The following is a 27,709-nucleotide window of genomic DNA, read 5'->3' as shown; positions in this document are numbered from 1 at the left end:
TGTTAATTATTTGATGTGGGACTGTGGTGTATGCAGGAGGTAGGGAAATTGTGGTGGGTGTTTGTTTGCAGTACGAAGGCTGCCTGAGTTCCTTTTGCTTTGCTTTCTTTTCAACGTGCATGAGAAAACTTTTTGATTCACTGTCCCGGCGACCATGAATAAACTAATAGGTGCTCATCCCAAACAAGGGGACTAGTTGTACTAACAAAAACAAGCAAACGCGGTCTTTCATGTACACTAAAACACTCGGCGTTCAGAAATCCCATTTCGGGTTTATTAGAAATTGGTGTGAAGGGTCCTGGATTAGTTAGTTGCTCATTGGGCTGTCTGGCATGAAATAATGGCCTTCATGTAGAAGGCATAATGTAGGAGGGTCCTATTCTAAAAGCATGAATACAGAGAATATCAAATCCATCTGTCTATATCCAACCCTGTATCAGGCTGCCTCATGCACATATAAGCTCGCAGTATTGGTTTTCTACTTCAGCCAGAGGATCATCTCGGTAAATGCTAAATTTTCAATCGGAAAAGAACCACGGGAATATAAACTCGCTGAGGCTGTGGGGGAATCCAGAAAATTCGCAAGACGTAAGAATGGTTTTGAGTAAATACAAGGCTCTACAATAACTACGACGTCCCATTCTCTAATAGTATGCCACGCTGGCTTCCAGATCCCGAGCGGGTGAAGCTGAATACCTTCCTTGATGGTCTGACCAGACGAGCTATACAGTATACAGATCTACTATACAACTCAAACACAATGCTTGCGCATCTACAAGCAATACCTACTGGCCTATTCTAGACGTCCATGATAGCATCCATAATATATAGCTTACAGTTCCTGATCGTATCCAGTCTATATGTGTAAATATATTATTTGTGGGAACCTATGATCCCTCCAAGTGCGCCGAAATTGGGAGATAATTGGTACTGCCCTGGTCAGAAGTCGCATGTGACAGGAGATTCCAATATGTATAGTTTTCTACTAATAGACGTATGAGTCAGTCAACAAATAGGCTAGTGCCCGGTAAATAGGACATATTCAACTGGATATATAATCAACTGGATATATAAAGAAAACGGTCTAAGACATATATACTCTGCTTGTGATGGTCTACTTATAAATAGCCTCTTTTGCCTTCCGGGATTAGTTGAGGCTATAACCCTCCTGGCTTGTTTGAGCACAGGGTTAGTTATTGTACATTTGAATAAAACTTTATAGATAACATTGCATGGATGAATATCCTCTTAGTTAGCTAGTTAACTAACTAATTGAAAGTATTCATTACATAATCAGGGGCCACCCAGGGACCAAAGATTGCAGTAGTTCGGCTAAATAAAAGAAAACGTCCACGTTCAATTTGTAGAAGAAATGTGCGTGCTATAGTATTGCATAGTATGATGTGAGTGTTGATACCTGAGGCATAGTTTGAGTTGTTTTCCTCTCACTCTGTGTCACGTGAACCACACTAGTACCTAAATCTGAGCCTAGGGTAACCTCGACTTCTCACCAAATTCGCCTAAACACCGTATGCCCACGAGCTTGCATGTGCTGCGTCCCCCACTTCGCTGTGGTATTATATTAGGGCCTGCAATTCATTGGATATGCCTCTATAGCTTTCCTAATGATGCCTGAACTCCCGCCCAGGACCGCTTGATACTGGGGCGACCGCTTTGTTGGGTTGGTCCTGACTTAACTAATTCCGCATCCCCACCGCCCATTTACACGTCATGAGCCAACGCCTCGCTCTTTTTCTTGGGCATTTCAAACAAGGAATCTGGACATAGTCAAAAGGGCAAGAGACTTTTAAGAAATAGTTTCTTCTGCGATTTTTCTTCTTTATTTCGATACTATTGCTAATTGGCGCCCCTAAAGTCAAGTACCGGTCTGTCCGGTCTCTTGACCTACCCGAAGTTCATTCCAATGTCTCATGAGGTATGCACCCTTGCGGGTTTTCATTTCTGAAGCGCTCTAGGTCGTGGATGGGTGTGAATGGTCCGCAAATAATGCTCGGTTACTCCTCGCTTCGATGAGCTGTACCTTCGTCATATTTGGTAGATCTTACAGGTGTTTTCGTCCGTGAGGGCCTCCTACAACAAGCCTTACTATTGTCCATTTGAGTGGAGCGTTACTGGGTCTGCCTTATATTTGTGATCTTCTCAAGTAAACGCACATATGGCATCATCTTTGTCTTTCTTTTGGGCGAGATTGAATTCTATGTTTGTTGATGGAAGCACCCGAAAAAGAGCCACAGCGCCCTTTCAATGTCTATGTGCTACACATTATTGTTAGGGATCGGTTGTATCTCTTTGTTTCTCGTCTGTTTGGTCATGGCCTAGGGCGTGATTGGGAACTGTCCAGTGTCTTGATTGTCACCCAGCAGTCGTTCCACTGCCGAATACTAACAGTAGGATATCGCCTTGTGGAGTTTCTATCCAGCAATGGCGCAATCCGGCCATGGCGGCTTCTCTGCTTTGCTGCCCTTCTTTTCATTCTCGACTTATTGCGTTCCGTAGATAGGCCTGTGTGCTTATGGAGGTGAAGAACAAACACCTCTACCAACAATTAGAGGCACAACTTCACGAAGGTTAAGAAGCTTGGAGGGGGTTTGGGAGAGAAATATGAGCGGAGAAGAACCAAGTCAAGGATTTATCCGTCAGTCAAGACTAACATATATAGGATTCTCGAAAGAAGGAAATTAAAGAGAAGAGAAGCGTGTCATTCGCGATTCTGAGGGGAAAGAAAGAATAGCTTCCTTGGATCGACAAAGCGACATTAGTCGTTCAAGCCAAGACTACAACGCTTTGAGAAAAGCCAGGATGGTGTTTGTGTGGCTATGATATGCATTTTACTTTGCCCTGGGCTGAAGACATTCGAAGGCTTCAGATGACAACTCCAGTTTTGGCCGCTATCTTGTTGTCATTTGAGCGATCGTTGGCCATTATCGTAGAACTGCACTGCAGGCGAGAGGAGAAAAAAGAACGAGCATGCGAGGTGCCTCTGGGCTTGATTGAGGAGCCGCCCGTCAATCGCCCACCTGATTTCCCTCCCGCCGACACCACCACTTAAAAGAAAAAGTAGATTGCCGTCACCACAACCTTGATTACTCGTATGCACTCGATTTAAAAAACCAAAAAGAAAAGAAAAGAAAAGAAAAGATGAGGTGAGGTGAAGAGAAAGGGAAAACACCAACGTCGAGGTGCGTCTCCCCCTAAGAAAAAGCACAAAACAAAAAAGGAACAACCCCTCTTTTCTACTAAACCTCTATTCAAAAGTTCTTGAGTTTTGACGTTCTTGTTCCTTCTCATACAGGGCTCATCTTTTTTCAGTTCGGAAAAACCAGCCTTCCGCACCACCCAATCCCCCGACAGGAAAGCATTCAGTGAACGCGGCCGACACACGCCCGGCAGACTAGACGAACAATAGGCTCCACCGGAATCTCCTGCGCTTATATCTATATGCAAACCCGTCTATTCTCAGTGGACCAGTCTATCTGATCCCTACTGCCTTTTTACCTCCTTCTATTTAAACCAGATGCAGTTGAAGAAGTTTACATGGCTGGGTCCCGTAGGAGTCCGGTGTTGAGAGATCAGTGGAGAGCCTCCAACGACACTAGAGACCAACGAGATCGGGAAAGGCACAGGTCGCGAGGATCGCACCGCGATAGGGGGAGGGAGAGATACCGTGAACGACAACGTCGCCGCCGACCCAAAGGAGGCAGAGCCGACCATTTAGGACGGTCGCCACCACCGCGTTCTTTCGCGCAGGCTGATAACGAAGGACACCGTTCACACCGTGAATTTTCTCCTAGCACTGCGTCTGCTCGTGTTTCCCCAGGCCCTTCATTAGACTTCCAGCCGAGTCAGAACTTCGGTCGTCACTCATCGCCCAAACCGACTGAGTATCCCGACCTCGAGTCGCAGCATTCTTTGGAGGTTGATAGGCCGATCGAGAGAGACTACCCCAGAGACCAATCTCCCTCTACGCCCCCTCCATCAAAACGCAAAAGAACGCGAAGTCCTTCATCTGGGTTGTATCCCCGTCGTTCTAACCAAGACCCTCCTCACCACCCGTATAGTAAACAAGGTGACGATCCTGAGCGAGGTTTTCCACATAAACGGGGTCGAGGACGTTTCCCAGGTCGCGGTAGGTCAGGTCGAAAATCACCTCGACGAGGGAGAGACCGCCGGAAGGACGACACTGATCGACGAAATTCTTCCTGCCCAAGATACTCTAAGTCTCCCATTCGTGGGGCTAAATTTTACAACCATCCTCGTGGCCATCCTGGAGACGATATCGAAGGCGAGTCACGGTACCGATCTGTATCTCGCCATTCGGCAGACTCTGTCGGTTCAAAGTTATCTACCATCTCCCGCCGAGAATCTATAACGATGCATTCGACTAGACCAATCCAGTCAGCGGGCAACCCTCTCAGATCTCCTTCCCCTCCTCGGCCAATTCCAAGTTTTGATGTCGATATTGCTAGTGCTTCGGTAGACGGAGACACCACACGTGAGGCGGTTCCGATGCATGGGGTGCGGGCATCTGATGCACGGGATAGCAAGCCTTCAAATCTACGTTCGCACCTTGAAGCGAAGCAGTATTCCACGTCGCCGCAATACGTAACATCATCTAATTCCTACCATGGTTCTCCACAGTCTACTTCTCCGTATTCTGGTGGACGGGGTGGGTGGAATGGGCAACAGCCTTCACATCAGGGGTACGTTTTCATCTTCTTCTCACCTTCCCCTCCCTTTCTTATATCCCAACAAATCAATTTGTGCTGGTGCTGACGTAAGGGCAAATTTAGTCGTTCTCCTCCATACAGACAGCCACCAACTGGACCACAGAACCAGTTTTTCCCAAACAATATCCCCACTGGCCCTCGTGGAGGTCCTTCGGGTTATCGCGGAAACTATCAGAACCAGGGAGGCGCCCGTAGATTCTCTGGTTCAGGCTCTCAAAGCTACAGCAATGCACCATCGCCTCGTGGCCGGGGTAATTTTAACAGTGTTCAATGGGGTGGTTTCGGATCCCGGGGTCGAGGGCCTCATAGCTCCCATACAACACATGGGAAGCCGTCACAGAGTCCTCCACCTCCACTTCCCACAGAAGATCAGATACCAGTGGGTGCTGACAAGGCTGGACAAGATCGTCCAGTTGACGGTGAAAAGCCAGGCTCGGAAAATGGTGACTCTCAGAAAATTCTACCAACTACTACAGGGCAGCCCGATATCTCTGTAACACCTAATAAAGGCGGCAAAATCAGTTTTGCTTTCAAGGCGAAGACAACTCCTGCTCCTGCTCCTAAACCCGTCCCGGATTTGGCACAGAGGATGCTGGCTCGAGAGCCCCCCCCCCGGGCTGCCGAACCACCTCGCAATAAGATGGCGAGTGTCCCTCCTCCTAAATTCAAACCCGAGCTACGCTTTGACCGTCGTGATCGTGACCGAGAGCGTGAAAGAGAACGGCATCGTGAAAGAGATCGGGATAGGGGGAGAAATGACCGACGTGATTTCCGGGACCCTCGCGGAATCCGTGATCCTAGGGATAGGCGTGATACTCGAAGAGACGATCACCGCTTCGATCATCGCCATGACAGGAGAAGAGGTGACCGAAGGCAAGATTTCCGTCCCGAACGCCGTCGGGATCGCTCCCCAGAACCGAAGAAGCAGCCTAAGATTCTGACTCGACCAAAGCCACGCCCGACTCTACCCGAAGAATTTGCCAAATCGGACTCCGTTTATTATCGGAAACCCGGGAATGAATCTGTCATTGGAGCCGGTACGTATGGAAAGGTTTTTAAAGCAATTCACGTGTACACCCAAGGAAAGGTGGCTTTGAAGAAAATACGAATGGAAGGCGAGAAGGACGGGTTCCCTGTCACAGCTGTGCGAGAGATCAAGTTGCTGCAGCACCTCCGCAATCATAATGTCGTCAGCTTGCTGGAAGTCATGGTTGAGAGGAACGAGTGCTTCATGGTGTTCGAGTATCTCTCCCATGACCTTACTGGTCTCATCAATCATCCAACTTTCACGCTTACGGCAGCCCACAAAAAGGACCTAGCTAAGCAGATGTTTGAAGGCTTGAGCTACTTACATCATCGTGGAGTGTTGCATCGCGATATCAAGGCCGCCAATATTCTCATTAGCAACCGCGGACAGCTCAAATATGCCGATTTCGGTTTGGCTAGATTTTTCTCAAAGAGTCGCCAACTTGACTATACGAATCGTGTCATTACTATATGGTATCGACCGCCGGAGCTTCTCCTGGGTGAAACCAGATATGGTCCGGCTGTTGATGTTTGGAGTGCAGCTTGCGTGTACGTCGAGATGTTCACGAAGAAAGCTGTCTTCCCGGGCGAAGGTGGTGAGATCAGCCAAATGGAAAAGCTCTACAACAGCCTCGGAACACCGACGCGGGCAGAGTGGCCAGACATTGTTGAGATGCCATGGTTCGAGTTGATGCGGCCGACTGAGCGAAAGAAAAGAGTCTTTGAAGAGCTTTACGGTCACATTTTGACACCAGCCGCTCTGGACCTGGTTTCTCAAATCTTCCGTTATGACCCTGCAAAACGGCCAACTGCTGAGGAGATACTGGCGCATCCTTACTTTGTTTCCGAGGAGCCAAGGCCGCAACAGGCCATTGAGTAAGTGTTCGAGCGATATACGATATTCTTTGTTTCATATCTAATGGATTTCTAGGTTGGAGAACATCGAGGGTGATTGGCATGAGTTTGAATCCAAAGCACTCCGCAAGGAGAAGGACAGGGAAGCTCGTCGCGCCGAGTATATCAGAGACAAAGAAAAACGGAAAGCTGGCACTTCAGCGCCGCCCAGTGAAAGAGAAACCAAACGTGCAAGGCAAGATACTGAGGACTCGCAGGTTTCAATACAGCCGACAGAACAATAAGTCGATGCCTAAGGAGGCACGATTCGTGTTTGTTCCAAAATTCATGCCCAGGGTATTTCCACGATGAAGAGTTATGGCCACGCATTTTGACAACAGATATCCAGTACTTATTATTATCAAAACTACTAGTGTAACGAGAGTGTATAGAATTTTCCCATTCGAGGTGTATTAAAACAATACTATAAACCGTCATTCGGTACTCCTACTAGTTATGCGTCCATGCGGATGGTTGCATTTAGTCTATTATTTGTAGGTCAGTGAATGAGGATTGAAGCAAAAAAGCAGCCATCCACGGATGCTATCAAAAGGAAATGCAACAGATCAGACTTTGCCTTTGAACCTCACACTCAACCAGCCGAGCCAGAAAGGCAGTGTAGACAAGCGGTTGAGCACCTCGGTTTACCAGAGAATGAAAGTTTTCTTCATGAGCTGGTCGGTGGATTCTTCAAGATCAAGACGGCCGAGAAAAGGAAAGAACGCACCAGTTGTGAGTACATCAAGTCTAATAGTGACCGCGAACAAGGTCTACCTTTTTTGATAGATTCTAATATTCCAGGAAGGAATGTCCCGTCAATCAGGTCATCATCGCATCATGGAAGCCCCAAGAAGCCCTCGTGATGATGGTTTTAGATGCGGGTTTGAATAATTGTTCTCGACACACTCATCGGAGTCGCCAGTGCAGTGGATATGAAAAGTTGCAGCTGGCGATGATTTGAGTTGGTGGTCTTGGGTTTGTTGTAAAGATGTAGAACAGAAGGAAGGGAACGGGAAGAATTTAAAGGAAAAGATGGAACGGAAGGAAAAACTACGGCGCGGGCGGCTGAGAGCGGGCCCGGTACTGATTGGTCGAAGAGGGAGCTCGAAGAAATGGTCGAACGCGAAGGGCAATAATTATCCATTTCTTCCAATTGAGCGGACAGTGACTTGAGTTCTTCCAGTTCAATCTTGCAATCCGCGCATTCTTCCCCCCACCTCTCCTGCTTAACGTTCACGATCACGATCACGATTTCTACTCCCTTTATTTAGCATCCATTGTTCTTACTCGCCCATCTTGTTTTAATTAGTATATTAGTCTTCTAGATTTTTCCTTTCTTTCTATCTTCTTTTTTTGGGTCCTTGAATTGCCACTTACCGTTTTGTCTCCATTGAACATCTTAGCGCTTTCCAGGTATACGGTATCATTCGGTTTTTACCCTACGCAGTTAAGCCGCCAATTTCTCCGTTTTATTGCCTGATGACCGCTCGTTTCCTGAGCCGTCTTATTAGGTAGCTATTATGGATAACGCAAATCTTTGGACTCGCCGATCTAAGTATGTATATTGATTTCTTCTTTCGATTTTTTTCTCATAAAACAAAAAGCCCCCTTTCACTTGTATATTCTATTTATGCCATTGGAAAAAATGAGACATGTTCGCTGATATTTCACCTTTGTCTAGCTCCTCCAAGTTGTCTCTGTCTATGACGGGAACAGACGGCAAAGACGGTGGTGCCAGAGTCGAACTTCCCCGCACAAAGCGTTTTGGTCCTGATAGCTCCCACGGTCGATCCAACCCCTTTAACGCTCTATCACCTCTTTCAGGTGGTGTGTCCTCCCCGTCGACTAACGCCTCCTCTGCATTCGGCTTGGGATCCGGCGCTTTTGCATCATTTGGTGCCCCCAAAACCCCCGGCGGCTCCGACCTCAAGACACCCCTCGAGAAACGAGATAACCCTGTGGAACATGACTCAGTGGAAGGTTTGAAGGCCAAGGCCGCTGGTACTGCCATCAAAGAGCACCCTCTTAAGTCTACCTGGGTAATTTGGTACCGTCCGCCCACACCTAAATATTCCGATTACGAAAAGTCCACCGTCCCCCTTGCGTCTATATCATCTGTCGAGAGTTTCTGGTCGATATATTCGCATTTGAAGCGACCCTCTCTTCTCCCCACCGTTTCCGACTATCATATTTTCAAGAAGGGTATTCGTCCTGTATGGGAAGATGATGCCAACAAGAAGGGTGGGAAATGGGTGGTTAGATTGAAGAAGGGCGTTGCTGATCGGTATTGGGAGGATCTTCTGTTGGCTATGGTTGGTGATCAGTTTGCGGAGGCTGGTGATGAAGTTTGTGGAGCTGTCCTTAGTGTACGGAGTGGTGAGGATGTGTTGAGTGTCTGGACCAGGATTGACGGTGGGCGCAACATAAAGATCAGGTAAGTTTCATTGTCGGATTATCTTGGAAATCCCTTCGTTCTCTCCTAATGCAGTGCAGGGAAACGATCAAACGTTTGCTAGGCTTCCCAGTAGACACCAACATTGTATGGAAGAGCCACGATGATAGCATTGCTCAACGCTCTGCCATTGATCAAGCTCGCCAGGAAAAGGCTGCGGGAAACAACGGCCACCATCACCACCACCACCATCATCATCACCATCATCACAACAACAACAGCCAACATCACAACGTTGGCGCAGATCGACGGAGGGTTACAGCTAATGATGATCCTACGGGGGATAAAGGAAAGGGCACAACGTCGTGACATGATTATTTGAGCCTAATATATGGTCCTGTATAGTAAAGAAAACAAAAAATAATTGGGACGATCTGGGATCGGGGCATTGGGGCGAATACTGCGTCTGTTTTGACTTGGGCTTGTTTTCAATTCCTGTCATTGTTCTATTCTTATGCGTGGTGCGCTTTGCAAGTTAAAAGGAGCTTTTTAGGGGCGCCTGGTTGGTGTAGCGTAATCCGTAATCACTGCCAGGTGATTTGCATTGGTACTGAAATGTATCTATCTCCGAACTCTTTTGTCGATTCGATTGATTGGTATTGATGTGATATGTATTGATGAAGCCTAGAGTTACCATTTGTAGGTTCTAACTGTGCTTAGTGTTTGTCACTGTTTGTCAACTATATAAATATTATTTTTAAAACTAAACTCTACCTCATGAATGGCTGTTATTTAAATTTCCGCATTTAATAAATTTAATCATGCGGCAAAAAGCCTCTCCCACCGCCTTTCTTCCGCCGTCATGATACTTTCTTTCTCCCCATTGAACTTCCCCCTCAGTGTGCATGAGAATTAGCTATCTGCTAAACTGTCCTAGCGATGCAATGATTCGTGACGTGAATACATGTTTGGGAGAATTTCAGAACTTTTGTCCAACTGGATCCCCAGTGAGCCCACTGAATCTCGACCAACCACAGCCAACCTTTTCCCGTTTGATGTGACTTCTGATCAAGTGCGACGGACACAGACGTCCGGTGAGAGGAATGAATCTCTGCCTGTAGATTCTTCTTTTGACACGCTGATTCACTGCTTAAATGTATGCTTCCTCTTTCATTTTGCTTTTTTTTTCTATATTAAGAAATATCATCCTATTTCTTCTTACGGCAAAATTATATGGTTGTCTTTGGATATTTATATCTCTCTCCGCCGGGAGTTGGACTATACGTATACGCACGGGCTAAATTTTTTGCTTTTTCAGATCCAGTCACCCCATAGCTATGCTGAAAGACCCCAATCTTCCCAATCTGTACGTCTACAATCACGCCAGACCATCCCTCAACCGGGAGTAGGGATGCGTCGTCTGTAAATATGACCTCGCACCGCACAAGCGATTCCGGGTATGCTGATATATTGGACGGCAGACTCGGAGAGGATAAGTCGACGCGGAGCCAGAAACTTCCACCTACTCAAAACGACGAAGAAAGGCTATTGCCTGGTCATGCCGTACGGTGCGTCTTACCTCTATCTCATCGAATAATGGTGGCGAAGAGCTTACAAGCGGTCGCTTTTAGATCTGATCCCGGTGCGGTCAAGATCGTACCTGGCAGTGTGGGGCAAAAGGTTGGTCGCAAGAGTAAGGTGGTATGCTATCGAACCCCGCGCTATTGTCGGTCTTTTTTTTTTCTAATTATATGGCAATAGAATATTCCGTCATCGTTCAAACCTTACAATACACTTTCAGGAAGAGCTCGAGAGAGTGGACCAGTTCGTGCGCGAGGGAAATCAGAACGAGGCAGTGGTAATCAAAGGGGCCCTGGAAGCAGCATCACCCATCCAGAAAATGGTGTCGTAAACGAGCATCAAGAGAGGCCGTCAAAACGTCGGCGCCGGGAGAGCCAGGACACATCCGGAGGTGTTATAAGCATCTCCGATGATGACATAATGGAACAATTACCCCCAGATAACACATCCTCCGCTGGACATTCGACACGTTTGTCACCTTCCTTGAGCCAACGTTCAGGGAAAGCGAAACCACGAGATTCGAGTTCCAAGCGCAACAAGGTTGATGAGTACCGGAATGTGGAGAGGAGCATGAGACCCCCTCGAACCCCCAACCAAGGCTCTAAAAAGAACCATCAATTATCTTCGGGTGGTGACCATGAGGAGCGATCTTCTGAAAACGCAGTCAGAGAGAGGCGGGCGCTGGCATTCAATATGGATCCGGAACAGACCAAACTCGCGTGGCCCGATCGAGCTGTAAAGCATGAGATGATCCCCAGTATCGAGATACCTCCCTATTCTCCTGCAGAACAGCAAACTGGTTTAATTTCACGAACACAGCAATTAACGACAAATCAGAAACGCCCAGACGGTTCGAGGGATAGCCCCGATGAGCTGCAAGGAGACGCAACTGTCGAGCGAGCACCCGTGTCTCTGAGACAATATCAGGAGGATGAAATCATGATGTCCAAATCCGAGGCTGAAGAACGGCCTAGCACCATCGGTCGACTATCGTCTCCGTCCGATATACAGCCTACGGTGTTCACGAGCTCGTCTCAACGCCACCGGAAGTCTGACAAGCGGAGAACAGCTCCGGCTTCACGAGAAAAATCCGCTGTTAAAATTTTTTATGCCACTTTCGTTCGGGTTGGGTCATCTGAGCGCCGGTTAAGTGACGCCTTTGAAATCGGTGTAGAGACTACGGAGCCTATTATTATATTGCCTTGGAATGGCAAAAAGCTCTCACTCCAGAGACTTGACAAAGTCCTACAAGGAAATCAGCCTAGCTGTAAAGTCCGTCTTAAATTTTCAAGGAAAGGAGGACTTGATGATGAGATGGACATAGAGTTCTCAACGTCTGAGGAACAGGAAACTTTTTGTAATCTACTACAGGGATTGCTGCGTGGACAGCAGGTCCACCTGTTCTACAAGTCCAAGTATGTTTTTGTCTACCTGCACTATTTGTTATTTGAACGCCTTGCACAGAAGCTTATGTTGTTACAGCGAATGGTTGAGGAAAGCATTTGATAGGACGGCCCTAGACTTGGAAAACAAAACGAATGAATCCGAGCGCTTTGGTGAAAACAATCAAAAACCGATTGTGAATGAGGCACCAGAAGTTGCCAGGAGGGTGAAATTGTCCGACTCCTTGCAGGACGGCAACGGACATACTGCCGGAAAAATGCAGTCTACGGGTACCGCTTCTATGGAACATTCCAAACCTTCAACAACAAAGAAAACCATGGAAACCTCAAATGCTGGTGGGACAGGAGATATCTCCTCAAATTCAAAACAACAGGGAGGGGTGGAAATACCCGTGAAGAGATTCCACCCAGAACTGTCCTCTTCTAATCGAGCTGCTACACGGTCCATGTCGCGTCGAGCTCCGGCAACAACAGTCGTTTGGTGAGTGACCCGTTGCTACATATCGACGATTCTATCTAATATAAGTGGCAGTGATGATGGAGCTGAAGATGATAACCCTCAGCCAAAGCCTGATAATAAGGGCAAAAAGTGGAATAAGTATGTCCTCCTTCCTGTTCTCCGCATCATTCACGTTGACCTTATGATAGACCGCTTGTCTACCCCCGCTTTGGCAAGAAAAAAGCCGAGGTCGATGCCCATGATCGTGAACGGCTGCGTGACAACGAATTTTTGAATGATAACCTTATAGGCTTCTATATGCGCTTTCTTGAGGATCACTTAGAGCGAACTAATAAGGAGGTGGCGAAAAGAGTCTATTTCTTCAACTCATACTTCTTTGCAACCCTGACAAATGCAAAGGGCAGAAGAAATATCAATTATGAAGGAGTCCAGAAGTGGACTCGTGCTGTTGATATATTCGGATTCGATTACATTGTGGTCCCTATCAATGAAAATGCCCACTGGTACGTTGCCATCATCTGCAACCTACCGAACTTACCTGGTATTGCCAATGAAAGAAACGGGGATCCACAATCTGTGGAATATGACAAAGGCAGTTCAGCTGCACCTGATAGTGAAGCTCGAGAAATTCCGGAAACGCCCGAACCCATCGAACAATTTCCTGCTGGTAAAGAGACGAATACCAGCCATAGAGATTTGGAACCTGCAAAAGACGCAGTAACCCTACAATCGTTCGAGTCAATGAGTTTGTCAGATAAAGAAGAGCTTAAAGACGGTGCACATATATTGCCTCCAACAGAGTGGCCGGAACAAGAAGAGAACCTCACCTTTTCTCCCGCAAAGTTCTACAGCCCTGCAGCTAAGGTGGAGTCATCCCAGAAACTTGACACGAAGGATAATCCCGGGCTGGCAACATCTCCCCGGAAGGGCCCGAAGAAGAAGGGAAAGGTTGGAGGAAAGCCTGGAGGCACCAAATTTGATACTCATCAAACAATTATAGTCACTTTTGACTCCCTAGATTTGTCTCGATCGCCCACAATCTGTAATCTGCGCGATTACCTTTACGAGGAGGCTAAATCAAAGCGCGGCATTGAGATTGAAAAAGGCTTGATCAAGGGAATGAGAGCTCGAGCGATTCCTTTGCAGCCTAACTACTCAGACTGCGGTTTGTACCTCCTAGCATACGTGGAGAAGTTCGTTCAGGACCCAGACTTGTTTTTCAGGAAGCTTCTTAGGAAAGAAATGAAGACGGAGGACGATTGGCCACCTCTAAAATCCGGTCTTCTTCGACGTCGACTACGAGGTTTTCTCGATGACCTCTACGATGAACAGGCGCAATTAGGTCCTGAAAAACCAAGTGAAAAGAGAACCATGGCAGACAGGCAGCCAATATCCTACCTCTTGGGATCTTATGCATCGATATCAACCGAAGGTCTGGAAAGTGATGACGCGCGAGTCGGGAACTCTGCGGTTGTTGAACCAGCTTTGCAGAAGCCTCCCCATAGGAAACAAGGGCCAGCCGCGAGCCAGTCAGCTAGCGCCGACTTAAAGACGGGCAGAGTAGGTGCTCAACGAGCGGCCAGCTCAAAGAACCTTTCCAGCGCACGTGTAGAAGTCAGTGTTCCAAATGCATCCAAGGATCTAGATGATAATCTCGTTGAAGTCCAGGTCCCTGACAGTCAGGAGCAAGTCCAGGAAGTTAGCGCCCCTTCGCCTAAGACTGTCAAGGAACAAGACGGGTCCCTCCCGAGCGGTCAAGCAGCGATGGATTCGGTGGAGGATCAGGATCTTATTCGTACAGTCGAATATAGAGGAAAGGAGAAGGCCGCGAAGACTGGGCAGCCAATGAAGCCTCAGAAAGTCGAAGTACAGATTACACAATCGCCTTATCTAAGCAACATAAAGAATCCGCGATCTACGAAACAATCCCCCAGATAGACTTCGATGCAACCAAGCTTTCGCTATGGTTGGCGCGTCCTTAGGTGATGTCCCTCATTTTTTTTGTTTCTTTTCTTTCCGTTTCCTTAGCCTCTTCGAATAACCTATAGGAGTTGGTACTCAATTAGGCGTTCGGTTATGAGCAGGAGGGTTTCCTCTGGGTGCATAAGATACCACGCATTGCTTATGGTTATATGGATTTACGTTAATCGGACAATTCAACAGCACCCACATTGTTGACGCAAATATATGTTTGACGTTCCATTAGTTGGCGTGCTTAGATCTGTACATATTTACTTTAGACTTGCCTTTCGGCCTGGAAAACCATGTTGAATTGGACCATCTAAAAATCTAAAAACCCTTGGTTTTCCATCTAAAACCTCGGGTACCTTAAGAAGTATTACCACTCACTCTCATCAGCCCCAACCCACCACGCCATCTTGTCCCTCTTGAACGCCTCAAAGTCCCACTCTCCATCCTCCAGCCGACTCCTTCCGGCAACATAAACATAGGTAGCAGCCTCTACCTCCTCCCCTTCATCCGCAAACTCCGCCCCAGCCGCATCCAAAACGTCCCTCAAATGCTTATCTGTATCCTTCCCATCTAACCCTACATCCTGACGATCCAACGATTCCTGCAAAACCCTAACCTTCACCTTCCCCTTCTCATACTCCGATCCCTCAAATATATCCAATCGATGGATATCCCCGTCCGTCAATCCCGAAACAACAGTCCCAAGCACAGACGCCGTGCTACCAACGCTTGCATTCGCGCCTGGCTCTGTAGTAGTTTGGCCAACTGCTACAATTCCAGGGTAGTCTGCCCCCCGCACCCGGTGCCGTCGATACCCGTGCAGAATGGCTGGTTTGAAAGTGAGGAGGGCTTTTTGCCAGGGCTCTGGATTGGGCGAGCCGTGGATTACTCGGTACAGTATTTGGGGTGCCATCAGGGTTCCTTTTGGGTGGTAGTCAGTGGTATCGTCTTTGTTTGCGTGCTGGGTTGGCTTGGGGGGTTGGTTAGTGGGGTGGATTGGGGTTTTGAGATTGAATGTTGGAGTCATAGGGATTGGATATGCTGAAGTTTGGTGGGGAGTGCATGGGTGGATATGATAGATTAAGTACGTCTATGGAATCAATGGGATAACTCACCATAGAAGAAGAGGACGTTGCCGCCCATTGTGAGTTGTGCGTGTGTAACGGGAGTTGCTTGATCTTGACCTGGCAGTGTATCTAGTTGTATTGTGGGGTTGCTAATTTGGGGCGGATGGATCCGGGATAAACGGACGAGGGCTTAGAGTTATCAAGCGAACTTGGCTATCAGAAATCTAGAGAGCTAAGGAGCTAGGGAATGAGTAAAATGAAAGGGCGAGTCTTCCGCCATAGCTTGGTTGTACTTAGTATATATGTCTACTCACAAGATACGCATGGGCCTTATCGATAAGCTCCGTGCCTCTCCACTCACCGCCTGCGCGAAAAGGTCAATGTGGCTTCAACATCATCTCGTGTTTTGATAACTCCCCAGGCGCAAGAGTGTTCCACAGGGAGATTTCCTCCCTTCTGATTACTTCAACTTGTAGACGTTGCTTGTCCTTCCGTTTGGGTTCCCTGAGTTATATCTCCGGACATATCCATCACCAATTGCCTCGCAGTAACAAGGAACCCAGGTCACCATGCACTCGACTCTAAACCGAGCGCAGGCCGTCTTCGGCTTCTTCACAACCGTAGCCCTCTTCGTGGCGGGTTTCGCTGCACTATCGGTTCTTTTGTATCCAACCGACGCCGCAAATACCGCTGTCACCCTGAGGGATGTCAAAGTGTATGTGTCCCTCTCTTCTGCGACAAACAACAAACCCACTAACAACCAACAGAATCAAAGGACGCCCACACTACTACTCTAACAAAAAAGAAGAATACGCCCAGATGCGCTTCGACCTGGACGCCGGTATGTGCAACCAAACCACATGTAGATCCCTGAAAAGAAAGGAATGGCAGCAAACTAACATCACTTAGACCTCTCCTCCCTCTTCAACTGGAACACAAAACAACTCTTCGTCTACGTCTACGCCTCCTACTCCTCTTCCGACAACGAATCTTCTCTTCTCCCGCAGTCTGATTCTATCATTTGGGATACTATTATTCCAGCCCCCGAATCGCCGTACTCCTTCGCTGCTCTCCAGGAGCGCTTTTTCCCGGCTAAGACTTCGTCGAAACGGACGGCTGGTGCTAAGAAGGCTATTAAGAAGGATAAGGCCGCGCCTGGTGTTCTGCGTTTGAGGAATCAGAGGGCCAAGTATCAGATCGGCGATATCACGGGGAAGATGGCGGAGCGGAACAATGTGACGCTTTCCGTTGGGTGGAATGTGCAGCCTTGGGTTGGAGCTCTGTGGTGGAGTCCTGGGTCCGGGGCTGTGCCGAGGACTGAGGGTAGTACAAGGAGGAGTAAGCCGTTCGTATTTCCGGCGTTGAAAACGAAGGCCAATACTAAGGGGGCAGAGGGTCAAGCTCAGCAGGAGAAGAAGGCGGTGTAAGGTTCCTCTTGTGTATAAGTTGATGAATTTAATCAATGATTTTGGGCTCAACCTCTATTATTTATAGGATGTGGTTCGCGGATTATATATTTAATTACAGCCTAGACTGCGAGAAGCGAAAAGGAGAAATGGTGGAGAGCGACAAGTGTTCAAACAGGACTCGCAATAATGATATCTACCGAAAGTGAACTAGCTTTTCATGCAAAGGTGAACGAACGGAGCAATTAATTAGCCCAAAAAAAGTAGGGCAAAGGATTAATGAAAACAAGTGTGCGCCGCCCCCTTCGTAAGTCATAATCGCAGGTTCAACCGCCTAATTGTGAATGGTGCCGTAAGTTGTCTCGCGCTGGCTACCACGCTGGATTCGGTCGGAGTATACCCCAGGTGCACGTCCTGTTGCGCCGTTGCGTTGACTGTAGTATACGTATTCGAGATAGAAGGCGTGGATATGGCCTGGGAGGTACCTATTTTGTGTTAGTTGTTTTTTTCTAATTTATTTTTGAATATAACGGAACGCCATCCGAATGGGTATGACTATATCAATTGTGAAATAGTCAAGGTTTGTGAGTTCTGTAGGGAGGATCAAGGGAGAGGTTGGATAAAAGGATACCCGAGAATTGTCAGCAGGATATTGATGAAGAAATCGGCGCTGCAGCCGGAAATGAGGAACACTCCAAGCGGAGGGACTATTACCGTGTTAGTTAAATGCCTATTCGCTTGTTCCGGTGACGGGAGCATGGGGTGAGACGCTAGATATGTACACCAAAACGTATTCGGAGGGAGGGACTCCAGGTTATTGGATAGGGTTAATTAAACAGATCTAGGTAGGGAGGCTTACTGAACAGTGTGATGAGAATCAGGCAAAGCATCGAGCATGTTCCAGCCATTTCGATTGAGCCGACTCGACTTGACGAATTGTCAGCTAGGTATTACTTCTTCAGTACCTGCAGTTGATTTCAAGGGGCGCGATTTGCTGGTGTCGAAATATGTGCCAAGGAAACTGAGAAAAAGAATCATAAAGAGAAGGGCGAAAATATAGATTGGAACGTTGTCGTCTTTGGGGGAGTTGAGGCGCTTCATGGTGGATTTTATACTTCGTATATAAGAGGGAAGGGTGGAAAGATCGACGTCACGTCACTGGGGGGAAAAGAGGGAACGGATAAGGCTGAATGTGATTTAGTACTTCTCAGGCAACCTCATTTTTCATAAGCCCTGTCACCAAAACAAGTACGGTATCTTACACAGGTAAATTTGGAAAGCGGAAATTCATCCCTACTGACGTCATGCCGGGTCCAAAAGCCGGATGGATTCCCTGTGTATCCCGTTTAGGTTCGGTTGCTGCGCGAAAACCTGGGGAAGTGGGTCTGTGGCTAATTTAAGTCGTCGCTTTCACATTGGTCTATTTTATAACTATGGTTATATAGGTATAGGTATCATCATACATATCACAAAAAAAATGTTCAAAGAAAAACCACGTGAATCACACTGCATCAATCGATGCCCTTGTAGTGACTTGCTCATTCTTATTGCCAAGCTTGGATATCTGGAGAAATGCATCCACACCATATCCTTCTAAACTGTGCAGTTCAAGGCTGCCTGCCCAGTATTCGGCATATACTCGGCTCATAGGGAGCCCCATACCCAGGCGGAGGTTGGGCGGCCGGGAGGTAAGCGTGTCAAGAGAGCTCTCTCGGAAAGTTTCCTTGTCGGCCCGCTTCGTCTCCTTCGGCACGGTCAGCTCCTGCATTGTGGCGGCCATTGCGGGCACCTGTTCCAGGTTTTGTAGTCGTGCCTTGCTGTGGGGACCTTTGTTGAAGGACCACAGATACGGCAGAGCCTCGCGAGGTATTCCTCCACCCTGGTCGGAAATCCGCAGTATTACATGTTGCGGCGCTTCGCATACGAGCACTTCAATGGGTGGTGGTTTCTCAGGCAAGCCATTATACTGTTCACTTACGGCCTGGATCGAATTCCGTAGAAGCTCGCCAATTATATATTCCAGATGGCTCAACATGTAAGGAAATGTGGCATCTAGGTGGCCCTGTACGGAAATTTCTGGGATCTTCTCGGTTCCTGACGCCTGACGCATCATATCTTGCGCAAGTTTGCCACAGCGCTCAATGACCTCCTTTGCGTTGCATTTGAGGAAGACTTCCCCGACATAGTCTGCATTAAGATCTGTGCGATCCTGAGAGCCAGGAAAGTGCCACGGGGAATTGAATGTCTCCGTCAATGCCAGGTGTTGCTCCGCAATGACTCGACGAGAGATTCTCTGTTAGAGAGAAATAATTAGCCACTAAGTCACGCGACACAATTGTTAGAACATGGCGTACTGCGCGTAGTAGGGTATTCATAAATTGATCCAATACATCTGCCCGTAGCAGATGGCGGCACTCTAGAACACCCATCGCCAATCTTGGAATCACCACGAGATGTTCCTTCAACGTCTTTCGTAGGATGTCACAAAACTTGTCATTGTCATCGAGTGTTTTAATCTCTGGAATAGTTCGAAATCGTTCGAAGGCTTTATAGTAGAGCTCATACACGAGAGATAGATGAGGGTTAGCTACCACGACGTACGGCAGCTTTTGAATATCTCGCAGGCGATGTGCTAGTCTAACCACCGAGGGAAGCAAAAGCTGTTAGTTGGATGCAAAAGTAACCACAAGACGCGTCCTAACCTTGTGGGAAGCTCCGTTCGTACGTAGTTAGCCGAGCTAATAAGTCGGGACTCTGTGAGGGTCCGCCCAAAGAAGGTCAATTGCCGTAGACTTATGGGCCGGATATCGCGTTCGACCCATCTATGAAAGATTGGCGTCAGTTGCAAGTGATACTGAGGGGAATTTAGGCTTAGGCAAGTCCATACTCATCCAACGCGGAAACAGGTCTCCATGGGGGCGGGTTATGGGGTTGAAATTGATGAAGGCCGGAATAAGGCCGGAGTGTTGGAGCGCATTGCCGGAAGGCATGCCAGCGCCGAGCTGGATGACTCCGCAGCATATTGCTCTGGTGTGAACTCGATCAAAGACGTCTCATGGATTGTAAGATGTGCGACACGATGATATGGTCTCTGACCAGCAAAGTTCACCCAAAATCAGGTCAGGATAAACTTTTCCATACATGGCTCACCGGGTTGTAGGATGCGGAGTCTCTACCAGTGGCATGACATGATGGTTTTATTCCATGACTTGATTTCACTGCGGGTGGAATCGAGTCAACTTTCTGCAGCCTCCGCAGGCGGTGTGTGAGCTTCCGACTAGCATGTGACGTGTAGATGTCCGAACAATTTAATTCACTTCCGCTGATATTTCCAAGGACTTACTCTCTTTTTTCTTTTCTCATCTGCACTTCTAGTCAAAACTCAACTATATTTAGTATTGATCTAGAATGCACTATGTGTGGACATTTTATAAGACTTGGAGAAAAAGTCCGAGGTGGAATTAAGCTGGGGCTTAGCCCCGTGTATATCTATGTGACATGTATATTGGGCCTGAAGTATCATATTAAAAGAGCTTTCCCCTCACATGTTTACTATCAAAATCGGAGAAGAAGGAAGAATTTACGCCCCAAATCCTAGGCATACTCGATTAGACGATGTCAAACGATTGAATATATATTCAATGTACTTTTCTTCCTTGAGTTATTCCCCCTCCGTCCTTGGTTGCTTCAAATGCTTGATAACCAAGTAGACAGTGAGATGATATCAATGTGGATAGTGTTATATTCAATTTACTCATCTTTTTGAAATAATCATGCCAGGATCAATCAATAAGGGAGAAAAAGGGTGAAAATATAACTGAATTGAATAGGAATGTTTCATGCGCCTGAGGCGCTACTGTCTGGGTAGGAGTCAAATTTATTTATCCTGTGAAATTTTTGTTTGTCCTAGCTATTTTATATCCAAATGTACAGAAATTAGATGGTTTCTTTTATCTACTATTGTGGTCAAGGTGTCAGCCCATCCAGGGTGGTTCTTTCAAGAGGATCTTAATAATAATTTGTCCCGCCGAGGCATGGCCGTTATTATTGGGTTCTGCGCACTCCGCCACTACCTAGCTTCCAACTCCTTCGGACTGGCACCTAGACGCCTACCTTTTTCCCTTACTTTGTCTCGAGCCACTCGGCGCCCCTACGCATTGCCAATTTCACCCTATTCTGTGCCTGTTCTCACCCCCTCCATTCTTTTCTGTACATTTGTTTCAATTTTCAGTTCAGTATCAAACCAAGTGTACCTTTAGATTGGAGTGCGTGAGCGCACTATTTTTTTCCCTCTATGGATAACGTAAGTCTTTGTCCGCACTCTTCCATCATCTTTCTTTATACCCACGGACGATGAAAATGCTTTCCCCCTGGGTTTATGTTTGGAATACCGTGCTGATTCTGGTATCATATCCCTAGGTCACGGATAATGAAATGCTCGTCGACGAATATGAGCAGTATCACAATGACAGGACAGACGATGTGGTTGTCTCTCGGTCCGGATCGGAGGAGCCGGAGCCAGAGCCTCCTGCAGATGATTGTAAGGACTCATTCTATATGTTGCCTATCTGTTGAATCTGCTCCTTTTAAAGATGGCCGTGAAGGTTATGAGATCCCCCGCCGCGGGGTCGGAAGTTCTATTCGCCAAACCTGATGCCCAAAATTTCCTCGCCTGTTTGGAGTACCTTCTAACTCAAGCCTCCGGTATAGATACAGCGATGATGGCACGAGTCCTTCCTAAAGACCCGGATTTGGAAACCGAGGACGAGGCATATCATACATGGCATATTAAGGACTGGCGGAAGTTGAAGAAGAAGGAACATGGACCAACATTTCAATGCGCAGGCTTCCCATGGTGGGTACATGACCTGGTCGCGATTTCCTACTGTATAGTAAGGTATTAACCTGGGTGCGTAGGCGGATTCTTTTCTTCCCATTTGGAAATCACGTCGAGCACGCATCATTCTACTTGGAACACGCTTGGGAAAATGAGCCACCGGAGAACTGGTACGCTTGTGTTCAGTTCGGCCTTGTACTGTGGAATGTCAACGATCCATCCATCAAAATATCCCACGGTATGTATGGCTTGTCTATGTGAAATGTTCTATTTACTGATCCTAGCTAGTCGCTACTCATCGATTTAATGCGGATGAGGGAGACTGGGGATTTACTCGCTTTTGTGAACTGAGAAGGCTGTTTAACGTGCCATGGGACGGCCACGGAGTATCTTTGGTACAAAACGATGAGGCTAATATCACAGCATATGTCCGTGTCGTTAAGGATCCCACAGGTGTCTTGTGGCACAGCTTCCAAAAGTATGTCATTAAAGATGTCGTCGAGAACCATACTAATTCAATTTAGCTATGACTCGAAGAAGGAGACTGGCATGGTCGGGTTGAAAAACCAGGGTGCCACCTGTTACCTCAATTCACTTTTACAGTCATTATACTTCACCAACGCATTTCGAAAGGTGTGTAGTCCAATACTTTCCGTCTACGTATTGTCTATCAATTAACTCTCTTGAAGGCCACATATCAAATCCCGACCGCGGCTGAGGCCTCGAGAGACAACAGCGCTTGGACATTACAAAGGTTGTTCTATAATCTTCAGACGAGCGAAAACCCGGTCTCAACAGCTGAGCTTACTGCATCATTTGGGTGGGAGTCGAGGCAGATTTTTGAACAGCAAGATGTCCAGGAGCTGTCGCGTAAGCTAATGGAGAGACTTGAGGAGAAAATGAAGGGCACCCCAGCGGAGAAAGCATTGCCGGAGCTATTTGTCGGGAAGACGAAGACTTACATTTCCTGCATCAATGTCGATTATGAATCCTCGCGTGTGGAAGACTTCTGGGATATTCAACTCAACGTAAGGAACAACAAGACTTTGGACGACAGTTTTAAGGATTACATTCAAGTGGAAACACTCGAGGGTGAAAACAAGTACGACGCTGGGTCACCGTACGGTTTACAAGATGCCAAGAAGGGTGTTATCTTTGAAAGTTTCCCACCTGTCCTCCATCTTCACCTAAAGCGATTTGAGTATGACATCAACCGCGACGCTATGATGAAAATTAATGATCGGCATGCCTTCCCCATGGAATTTGATGCCACACCTTACCTCTCCAATGATGCCGATAAGTCTGAGCCATGGATATACCAGTTGCACGGTGTACTGGTACATAGTGGCGATCTGAATGCAGGCCATTATTACGCATTTCTGAAGCCCACCAAGGACGGATATTGGTATCGCTTTGACGATGATAGGGTTACGCGAGCAACGGACAAGGAAGTCCTCGAAGAGAATTATGGTGGAGAATATGAGCTGTCTAATGGTGCGGCCGGTGTCAAGCAGCCTTATACACGTGCCTTGTCAACGAAGCGCTCGATGAACGCGTACATGCTGGTTTACATTCGGAAATCAAAACTGGATGACGTCCTTCTTCCAATTATGAAAGAAGATATCCCGTCTCACATTGAGAACCGTTTGGTTGAAGAACGTGTAGAGCTGGCACGCAGGAAGAAGGAGAGAGAGGAAGCCCACTTGTATATCAATGTCGGAGTCATTAATGAGGATTCTTTCAGGTCTCATCACGGCTTCGACCTGACGAGCCTTGACCTACCAGCCGGAGACCCAGCACTTCCAAAGCAATACCGGATTCTCAGAGCTCAAAAGGTCGGTGAGCTTGCTGAGCAGCTTGCGGGAGAGAAAGGCATTGATGCTAGCCGAGTCCGATTCTGGGTTATGGTGAACCGTCAAAACAAGACGACTCGACCAGATCAGGTCATTAAGGACCCGGACATGACTGTGGAAGAGGCCTACAGCAGATTCGGCACTAAAGGGAACCCATTCAGAGTTTGGATGGAGGTCGGCCAGCCTTCCGCAGACGGGACGGTCTCCTGGCCAGACAGCAAGGACTCAGTGCTGGTCTTCTTGAAGCATTTTGACGCTCCGTCGCAAACACTATCGGGCGTTGGCTCCGTATACGTTCGCAAGAACCAGAAAGTAGCTGAACTTGCACCAACAATCCTCGAGAAGATGGATTGGCCTGCTGGTACGGAATTCATGCTGTATGAGGAAATCAAACATAATATGATCGATGTCATGAAGCCGAAACAGACTTTCCAACAGTCCGAGATCCAGGATGGCGATATTATTGCTTTCCAGAAGTCAATCAAAGAATCGGAGCTGCCTTCTACCGCTCTTTATCAGGATGCGAGACAGTACTATGACTACCTTTTGAATAGGATCAATGTTACTTTTGCCCCTATAAAGGCGGGCGAGGGCGACGAATTCACCCTGACCCTGAGTCGCAAGATGACCTACGATCAGTTCTCCAAGAAGGTTGGCGAACATTTGAATGTCGAGTCTACACACTTGCGCTTCGCTCCTGTCATGGCGAGCACTGGGAAAGCCAAGCAATTCATCAAACGCAACCCCAACCAAGCCAATCAAACCCTGTATCAAATCCTTAGCGGGACAATGGCCGGTTACGGATATAGTATGCACCGTTCCGATGCACTGTATTATGAAGTCTTAGAGACAAGTCTGAGTGACTACGAGTCTAAGACTTGCCTAAAGGTTACCTGGCTTCCCGAAGGCATCACGAAAGAGGTAAATCGACGTAATTTTACTTTATGGCGGATTGAGGCTAACGACATGACAGCAAGTAGTTGAAGTCCTGGTGCCTCGAGACGGCACTGTTTCAGATCTTCTCGTTGGGTTGCAAAAGAAGGCAAATATGGACGATGATACGATTCGAGAAGTGAGGATCTACGAGACTCACGCCGGAAAGATTTACAGAGACTTCCAGGGAGATTCTAAGATTGCTGGTATCAATGAGTTCGTGACACTATATGCCGAAAGGATACCTGAAGAAGAGGTCAACATGGGAGAGGGCGAGCGTACGATTAACGCGTATAACTTCGATCGTGATTTGAATAGGCCACACGGCGTGCCGTTCAAGTTCCTTCTCAAGCCGGTAAGTAGATCATTCTATCAGCTAGACTCGTGCAGTATAATAACTTCTTGCAGGGCGAGGTTTTCAAAGAGACGAAAGAGAGGCTTTCTAAGCGGACTGGAATTAAGGGTAAACAATTTGAAAAGATTAAGTTTGCTGTGGTTCCTCGCTCTCTATACTCAAACCCGCGTTATCTTGAAGACGGTAGGTCTACTTTCTTTTCCCTTTTATTCCTTTTCTTCCTTTTTTCTGCAATTGTTTTGGGCGTAGTTTACAAGCATAAGCTAACATTCTCGCCCATCTAGATGATATCCTTTCCGACATTGTCGGCGACTCCGACGATCTCCTCGGACTTGACCATGTAAATAAGAACCGCAACTTTTGGAACAGAAGTGAGTCGTTTTTCATCCGATAGAAGGGTTGATCTATGCTTGTGAGTGTTTGGGATTCGTGCACAATTACCTTGCCGTTAGCGGGAAATGCATATGAAAATACGGTATGCTTGCACAATCAGTCTTGTTTACGAAGAGATTTATAAACTCAAATGAATCTGTGGACCCCCTGTTTATCTATGTCTTTTTCTTTCTTCCTCTGTAGACGTGCGGGTCTCAATGACGGGATGATGATAATTTTCAAGAGCCCCTTAATCGACACTGGAAGTGATGCATGACAATGTGAACCATTTCTTTATACTGCCGTCATGAATTAGACAACCTTTGATAACGAAAGGGAAAGAAAGCTAAGACAAAACGGAGAGGCACTGTGACTGTGGCTGTAGTTCGTACTGCAAGATATCGTTTGGTAAGACCGTGGGCTAACTACTAACGGTATAGTAGTAAACTGCAACTCGCCGGAGATAGTTTGTTTGGTTTGGCACAATCAATGCAAACACAACAAACACCGCGGAACACACAGCTGGCCAGAACTTCAACTTTCCTGTCCAAAGCAAGCCAGTCACCCTAGTTTGAGCTCCTGGCTCTCCGATAATTTTCACAATGCATTTTGCAGCTCTAGTCATAGGCCTCTTGGCCACTTTCGTGTCGACGGTGACGGCCACCGCTCTCACCTACAAACTCGAAGCCAACGAGAAAGCTTGTTTCTACAACTATGTTGACCAAAGGAACGCGAAGGTCGCATTCTATTTCGCTGTGAGTTCTTTGTCACCACTTTGGCTTGAATTTTACGCGCATAGTATGGATATTTATGGTCTATATATCTTAGGTCCAATCCGGTGGCTCTTTTGATGTGGATTACCAGGTTGTCGGGCCTGGTGAGAAAGTGGTCCTAGACGGCACCAAGGAACGCCAGGGCGACTTCGTTTTCACGGCGCAGAGCATTGGAGAGTACAGATTCTGCTTCAATAATGAAATGTCAACCTTCGCCGAGAAGCTTGTGGATTTCGAGATTGCGGTATGCTGGGGTTCCGGATTGCATCATTGTCTTCTTTCTACGTCATTGGAGCCCAATATTGACCGGTTCTTCTCCCAGGTCGAAAACGAAGAACGTGCGCAACTGCCTTCCCGACAGGGTGCGAGCCCCGAGCAGGCCACCGCGCTCGAGGAGTCCATCTACAAGCTGTCCGCTCAGCTTTCGACTATTTCTCGGAACCAGAAGTACTTCCGCACTCGTGAGAACCGTAATTTCAGCACTGTTCGTAGCACCGAGCGTCGGATCTTCAATTTCAGCGTCATTGAGGGCTTGATGATGGTTTCAATGGCTGGATTGCAGGTGTTTGTTGTTCGGTTCTTCTTCCAGGGTGCCAGGAAGGGTACGTACAAGGGAGCCGCTTAGTGGCTTTTTACCCACCCCCTCCCTTTTCTTCCTTTCTCAAATCAGGCTATCCCCTGCTAACAGATACAGGTTACGTGTGATGAGCATGAATCGATAGTCTATGTTCTTTGATTGGGGCCTCCCCTATTGTATGTAAATCTGATTAAACGGCCTAGGATCTTTGCATATGTGTATTTCTTCCTTTCCTCCCTTTTGAAACCTGTGGATCTAAGCATCAGGGTCGTATGGTCCGATTGTAGTATAGTCGAATCAATTGATGAACCGATTGATCGGCTCGCAAGGCGCTTGCGGTCGCGGTGGAGATGGTCCCGGCCTCGTAGCTGGTTTCTCCTAACAACACGTTGCCAAGGGAGGTTGTTTGCGGTGGACCAACGTTTGAGTTTCAATGCTACGTCGCTCCAGGTCTCGAGAATCCAGTCAGTCTTTCGGATCTCCTCATGGAGTAGGTGGTTTGTACGTCATCCTTTTGGGAATTTGGACACGAGAATGCATCTCGCCGGTTACGTAAAGGCTGGTTTTAGACTGATTACATTTCTCTACTCTGTAGGCCAGACCAAAACAAGGACCCAGGTATGACAAGAAGAACAAATGTCCCGGTAAATTATTGTACCGACATCACAGCAATTCTACTACAGATTTTTCGACGCTGGGATCAATGAATATCAAGGCTATCCCCCACACAGTAGTGAGTAAGAAGTAAACACCCATACTCATTCGTGCAGGAGATCCAACTTTCAGAAACTAACGCGCTGAGGAAGCGATGGTCACATAAGCGGATGGAACCGAGGTCTGCATGCGTCCTACATCATATGTTTAGTAATATAATGTCTCTTTGAAAGAAAGATCAAACGTAACCGTGTGAGGAGGTGTGAGCAGCGTTGCAGAGTTGAAGGAAGAATTATCCCCAACTTAGTATGACGTTGGAATGCAGGTTGCCAAGTGACAGTTGTTGAAACTTCAAGAAGCGCATGTCTTCAGAAGCCTCACACCTCTGTTCTAAATTTGATCTGCTG

At 47.3% G+C, this 27,709-nt stretch overlaps 8 protein-coding genes across 8 annotated transcripts; 6 read left to right on the top strand and 2 right to left on the bottom strand.

Moving 5' to 3' along the window:
• Positions 1-4,392: 4,392 nt before the first annotated feature.
• Positions 4,393-6,913, top strand: BDW43DRAFT_299438 (putative protein kinase; the record flags this gene model as incomplete). The annotated part of the gene is made up of 3 exons (XM_032044721.1): positions 4,393-4,721; positions 4,830-6,650; positions 6,706-6,913. The coding sequence occupies 3 exons, from the start codon at positions 4,393-4,395 to the stop codon at positions 6,911-6,913; spliced, it is 2,358 nt and encodes a 785-aa protein (XP_031901579.1).
• Positions 6,914-7,762: 849 nt separating this feature from the next.
• Positions 7,763-9,777, top strand: BDW43DRAFT_272737 (eukaryotic translation initiation factor 4E). Its single transcript, XM_032041566.1, has 3 exons — positions 7,763-8,223; positions 8,350-9,102; positions 9,162-9,777. Exons 1-3 carry the CDS (start codon positions 8,189-8,191, stop codon positions 9,427-9,429), a joined length of 1,056 nt encoding a protein of 351 aa, XP_031901578.1. The 5' UTR covers positions 7,763-8,188; the 3' UTR covers positions 9,430-9,777.
• Positions 9,778-10,488: 711 nt separating this feature from the next.
• On the top strand, positions 10,489-14,442 carry BDW43DRAFT_299437 (uncharacterized protein; the record flags this gene model as incomplete). The annotated part of the gene is made up of 6 exons (XM_032044720.1): positions 10,489-10,628; positions 10,692-10,761; positions 10,822-12,056; positions 12,124-12,525; positions 12,577-12,642; positions 12,693-14,442. The coding sequence occupies 6 exons, from the start codon at positions 10,489-10,491 to the stop codon at positions 14,440-14,442; spliced, it is 3,663 nt and encodes a 1,220-aa protein (XP_031901577.1).
• A 200-nt stretch (positions 14,443-14,642) lies between these two features.
• Positions 14,643-15,819, bottom strand: BDW43DRAFT_52743 (gamma-glutamylcyclotransferase family protein). The gene is made up of 2 exons (XM_032050198.1): positions 15,591-15,819; positions 14,643-15,396 (listed from the first exon to the last, which is right to left on the bottom strand). Exons 1-2 carry the CDS (start codon positions 15,616-15,618, stop codon positions 14,843-14,845), a joined length of 582 nt encoding a protein of 193 aa, XP_031901576.1. The 5' UTR covers positions 15,619-15,819; the 3' UTR covers positions 14,643-14,842.
• A 60-nt stretch (positions 15,820-15,879) lies between these two features.
• BDW43DRAFT_52703 (signal peptidase complex subunit SPC3) lies at positions 15,880-17,406 on the top strand. The gene is made up of 3 exons (XM_032050197.1): positions 15,880-16,257; positions 16,310-16,383; positions 16,452-17,406. The coding sequence occupies exons 1-3, from the start codon at positions 16,112-16,114 to the stop codon at positions 16,967-16,969; spliced, it is 738 nt and encodes a 245-aa protein (XP_031901575.1). The 5' UTR covers positions 15,880-16,111; the 3' UTR covers positions 16,970-17,406.
• An 853-nt stretch (positions 17,407-18,259) lies between these two features.
• BDW43DRAFT_272727 (protein kinase PKP2) lies at positions 18,260-20,193 on the bottom strand. The gene is made up of 4 exons (XM_032041565.1): positions 19,836-20,193; positions 19,651-19,770; positions 19,303-19,585; positions 18,260-19,241 (listed from the first exon to the last, which is right to left on the bottom strand). Exons 1-4 carry the CDS (start codon positions 19,967-19,969, stop codon positions 18,450-18,452), a joined length of 1,329 nt encoding a protein of 442 aa, XP_031901574.1. The 5' UTR covers positions 19,970-20,193; the 3' UTR covers positions 18,260-18,449.
• An 812-nt stretch (positions 20,194-21,005) lies between these two features.
• BDW43DRAFT_272712 (ubiquitin-specific protease UBP15) lies at positions 21,006-25,756 on the top strand. The gene is made up of 10 exons (XM_032041564.1): positions 21,006-21,251; positions 21,368-21,488; positions 21,659-21,803; positions 21,866-22,023; positions 22,074-22,263; positions 22,310-22,418; positions 22,475-24,559; positions 24,612-24,926; positions 24,980-25,109; positions 25,211-25,756. Exons 1-10 carry the CDS (start codon positions 21,243-21,245, stop codon positions 25,318-25,320), a joined length of 3,372 nt encoding a protein of 1,123 aa, XP_031901573.1. The 5' UTR covers positions 21,006-21,242; the 3' UTR covers positions 25,321-25,756.
• On the top strand, positions 25,358-27,121 carry BDW43DRAFT_272708 (emp24/gp25L/p24 family protein). The gene is made up of 5 exons (XM_032041563.1): positions 25,358-25,401; positions 25,739-26,053; positions 26,127-26,315; positions 26,394-26,673; positions 26,766-27,121. The coding sequence occupies exons 2-5, from the start codon at positions 25,901-25,903 to the stop codon at positions 26,774-26,776; spliced, it is 633 nt and encodes a 210-aa protein (XP_031901572.1). The 5' UTR covers positions 25,358-25,401; positions 25,739-25,900; the 3' UTR covers positions 26,777-27,121.
• Positions 27,122-27,709: the final 588 nt, after the last annotated feature.

Source organism: Aspergillus alliaceus (genome assembly GCF_009176365.1).
Source record: "Aspergillus alliaceus strain CBS 536.65 unplaced genomic scaffold BDW43scaffold_15, whole genome shotgun sequence".
In the NCBI taxonomy this organism is placed as follows: domain Eukaryota; kingdom Fungi; phylum Ascomycota; class Eurotiomycetes; order Eurotiales; family Aspergillaceae; genus Aspergillus; species Aspergillus alliaceus.
Note: the sequence above shows the minus strand (reverse complement) of the source record. Positions and strands in the feature narration are given on the sequence as shown.

Excerpts from the sequence above, each read along its gene's own strand:
- BDW43DRAFT_272737 (XM_032041566.1), top strand. The coding sequence starts at position 8,189 with ATGGATAACGCAAATCTTTGGACTCGCCGATCTAA. Across the intron at positions 8,224-8,349 it reads CTTTGGACTCGCCGATCTAA|CTCCTCCAAGTTGTCTCTGT; the intron begins GTATGTATATTG and ends ACCTTTGTCTAG. Across the intron at positions 9,103-9,161 it reads GGGCGCAACATAAAGATCAG|GGAAACGATCAAACGTTTGC; the intron begins GTAAGTTTCATT and ends AATGCAGTGCAG.
- BDW43DRAFT_52743 (XM_032050198.1), bottom strand. The coding sequence starts at position 15,618 with ATGGGCGGCAACGTCCTCTTCTTCTATG. Across the intron at positions 15,397-15,590 it reads CAACGTCCTCTTCTTCTATG|GAACCCTGATGGCACCCCAA; the intron begins GTGAGTTATCCC and ends ACCACCCAAAAG.
- BDW43DRAFT_52703 (XM_032050197.1), top strand. The coding sequence starts at position 16,112 with ATGCACTCGACTCTAAACCGAGCGCAGGCCGTCTTCGGCTTCTTCACA. Across the intron at positions 16,258-16,309 it reads ACCCTGAGGGATGTCAAAGT|AATCAAAGGACGCCCACACT; the intron begins GTATGTGTCCCT and ends AACAACCAACAG. Across the intron at positions 16,384-16,451 it reads GCGCTTCGACCTGGACGCCG|ACCTCTCCTCCCTCTTCAAC; the intron begins GTATGTGCAACC and ends AACATCACTTAG.
- BDW43DRAFT_272727 (XM_032041565.1), bottom strand. The coding sequence starts at position 19,969 with ATGCTGCGGAGTCATCCAGCTCGGCGCTGGCATGCCTTCCGGCAATGC. Across the intron at positions 19,771-19,835 it reads CCTGTTTCCGCGTTGGATGA|ATGGGTCGAACGCGATATCC; the intron begins GTATGGACTTGC and ends AATCTTTCATAG. Across the intron at positions 19,242-19,302 it reads TGAATACCCTACTACGCGCA|AGAATCTCTCGTCGAGTCAT; the intron begins GTACGCCATGTT and ends TCTCTCTAACAG.
- BDW43DRAFT_272712 (XM_032041564.1), top strand. Across the intron at positions 21,489-21,658 it reads AGAGCCTCCTGCAGATGATT|ATACAGCGATGATGGCACGA; the intron begins GTAAGGACTCAT and ends CCTCCGGTATAG. Across the intron at positions 22,419-22,474 it reads TCACCAACGCATTTCGAAAG|GCCACATATCAAATCCCGAC; the intron begins GTGTGTAGTCCA and ends ACTCTCTTGAAG.
- BDW43DRAFT_272708 (XM_032041563.1), top strand. The coding sequence starts at position 25,901 with ATGCATTTTGCAGCTCTAGTCATAGGCCTCTTGGCCACTTTCGTGTCG. Across the intron at positions 26,054-26,126 it reads AGGTCGCATTCTATTTCGCT|GTCCAATCCGGTGGCTCTTT; the intron begins GTGAGTTCTTTG and ends TATATATCTTAG. Across the intron at positions 26,316-26,393 it reads TTGTGGATTTCGAGATTGCG|GTCGAAAACGAAGAACGTGC; the intron begins GTATGCTGGGGT and ends TTCTTCTCCCAG.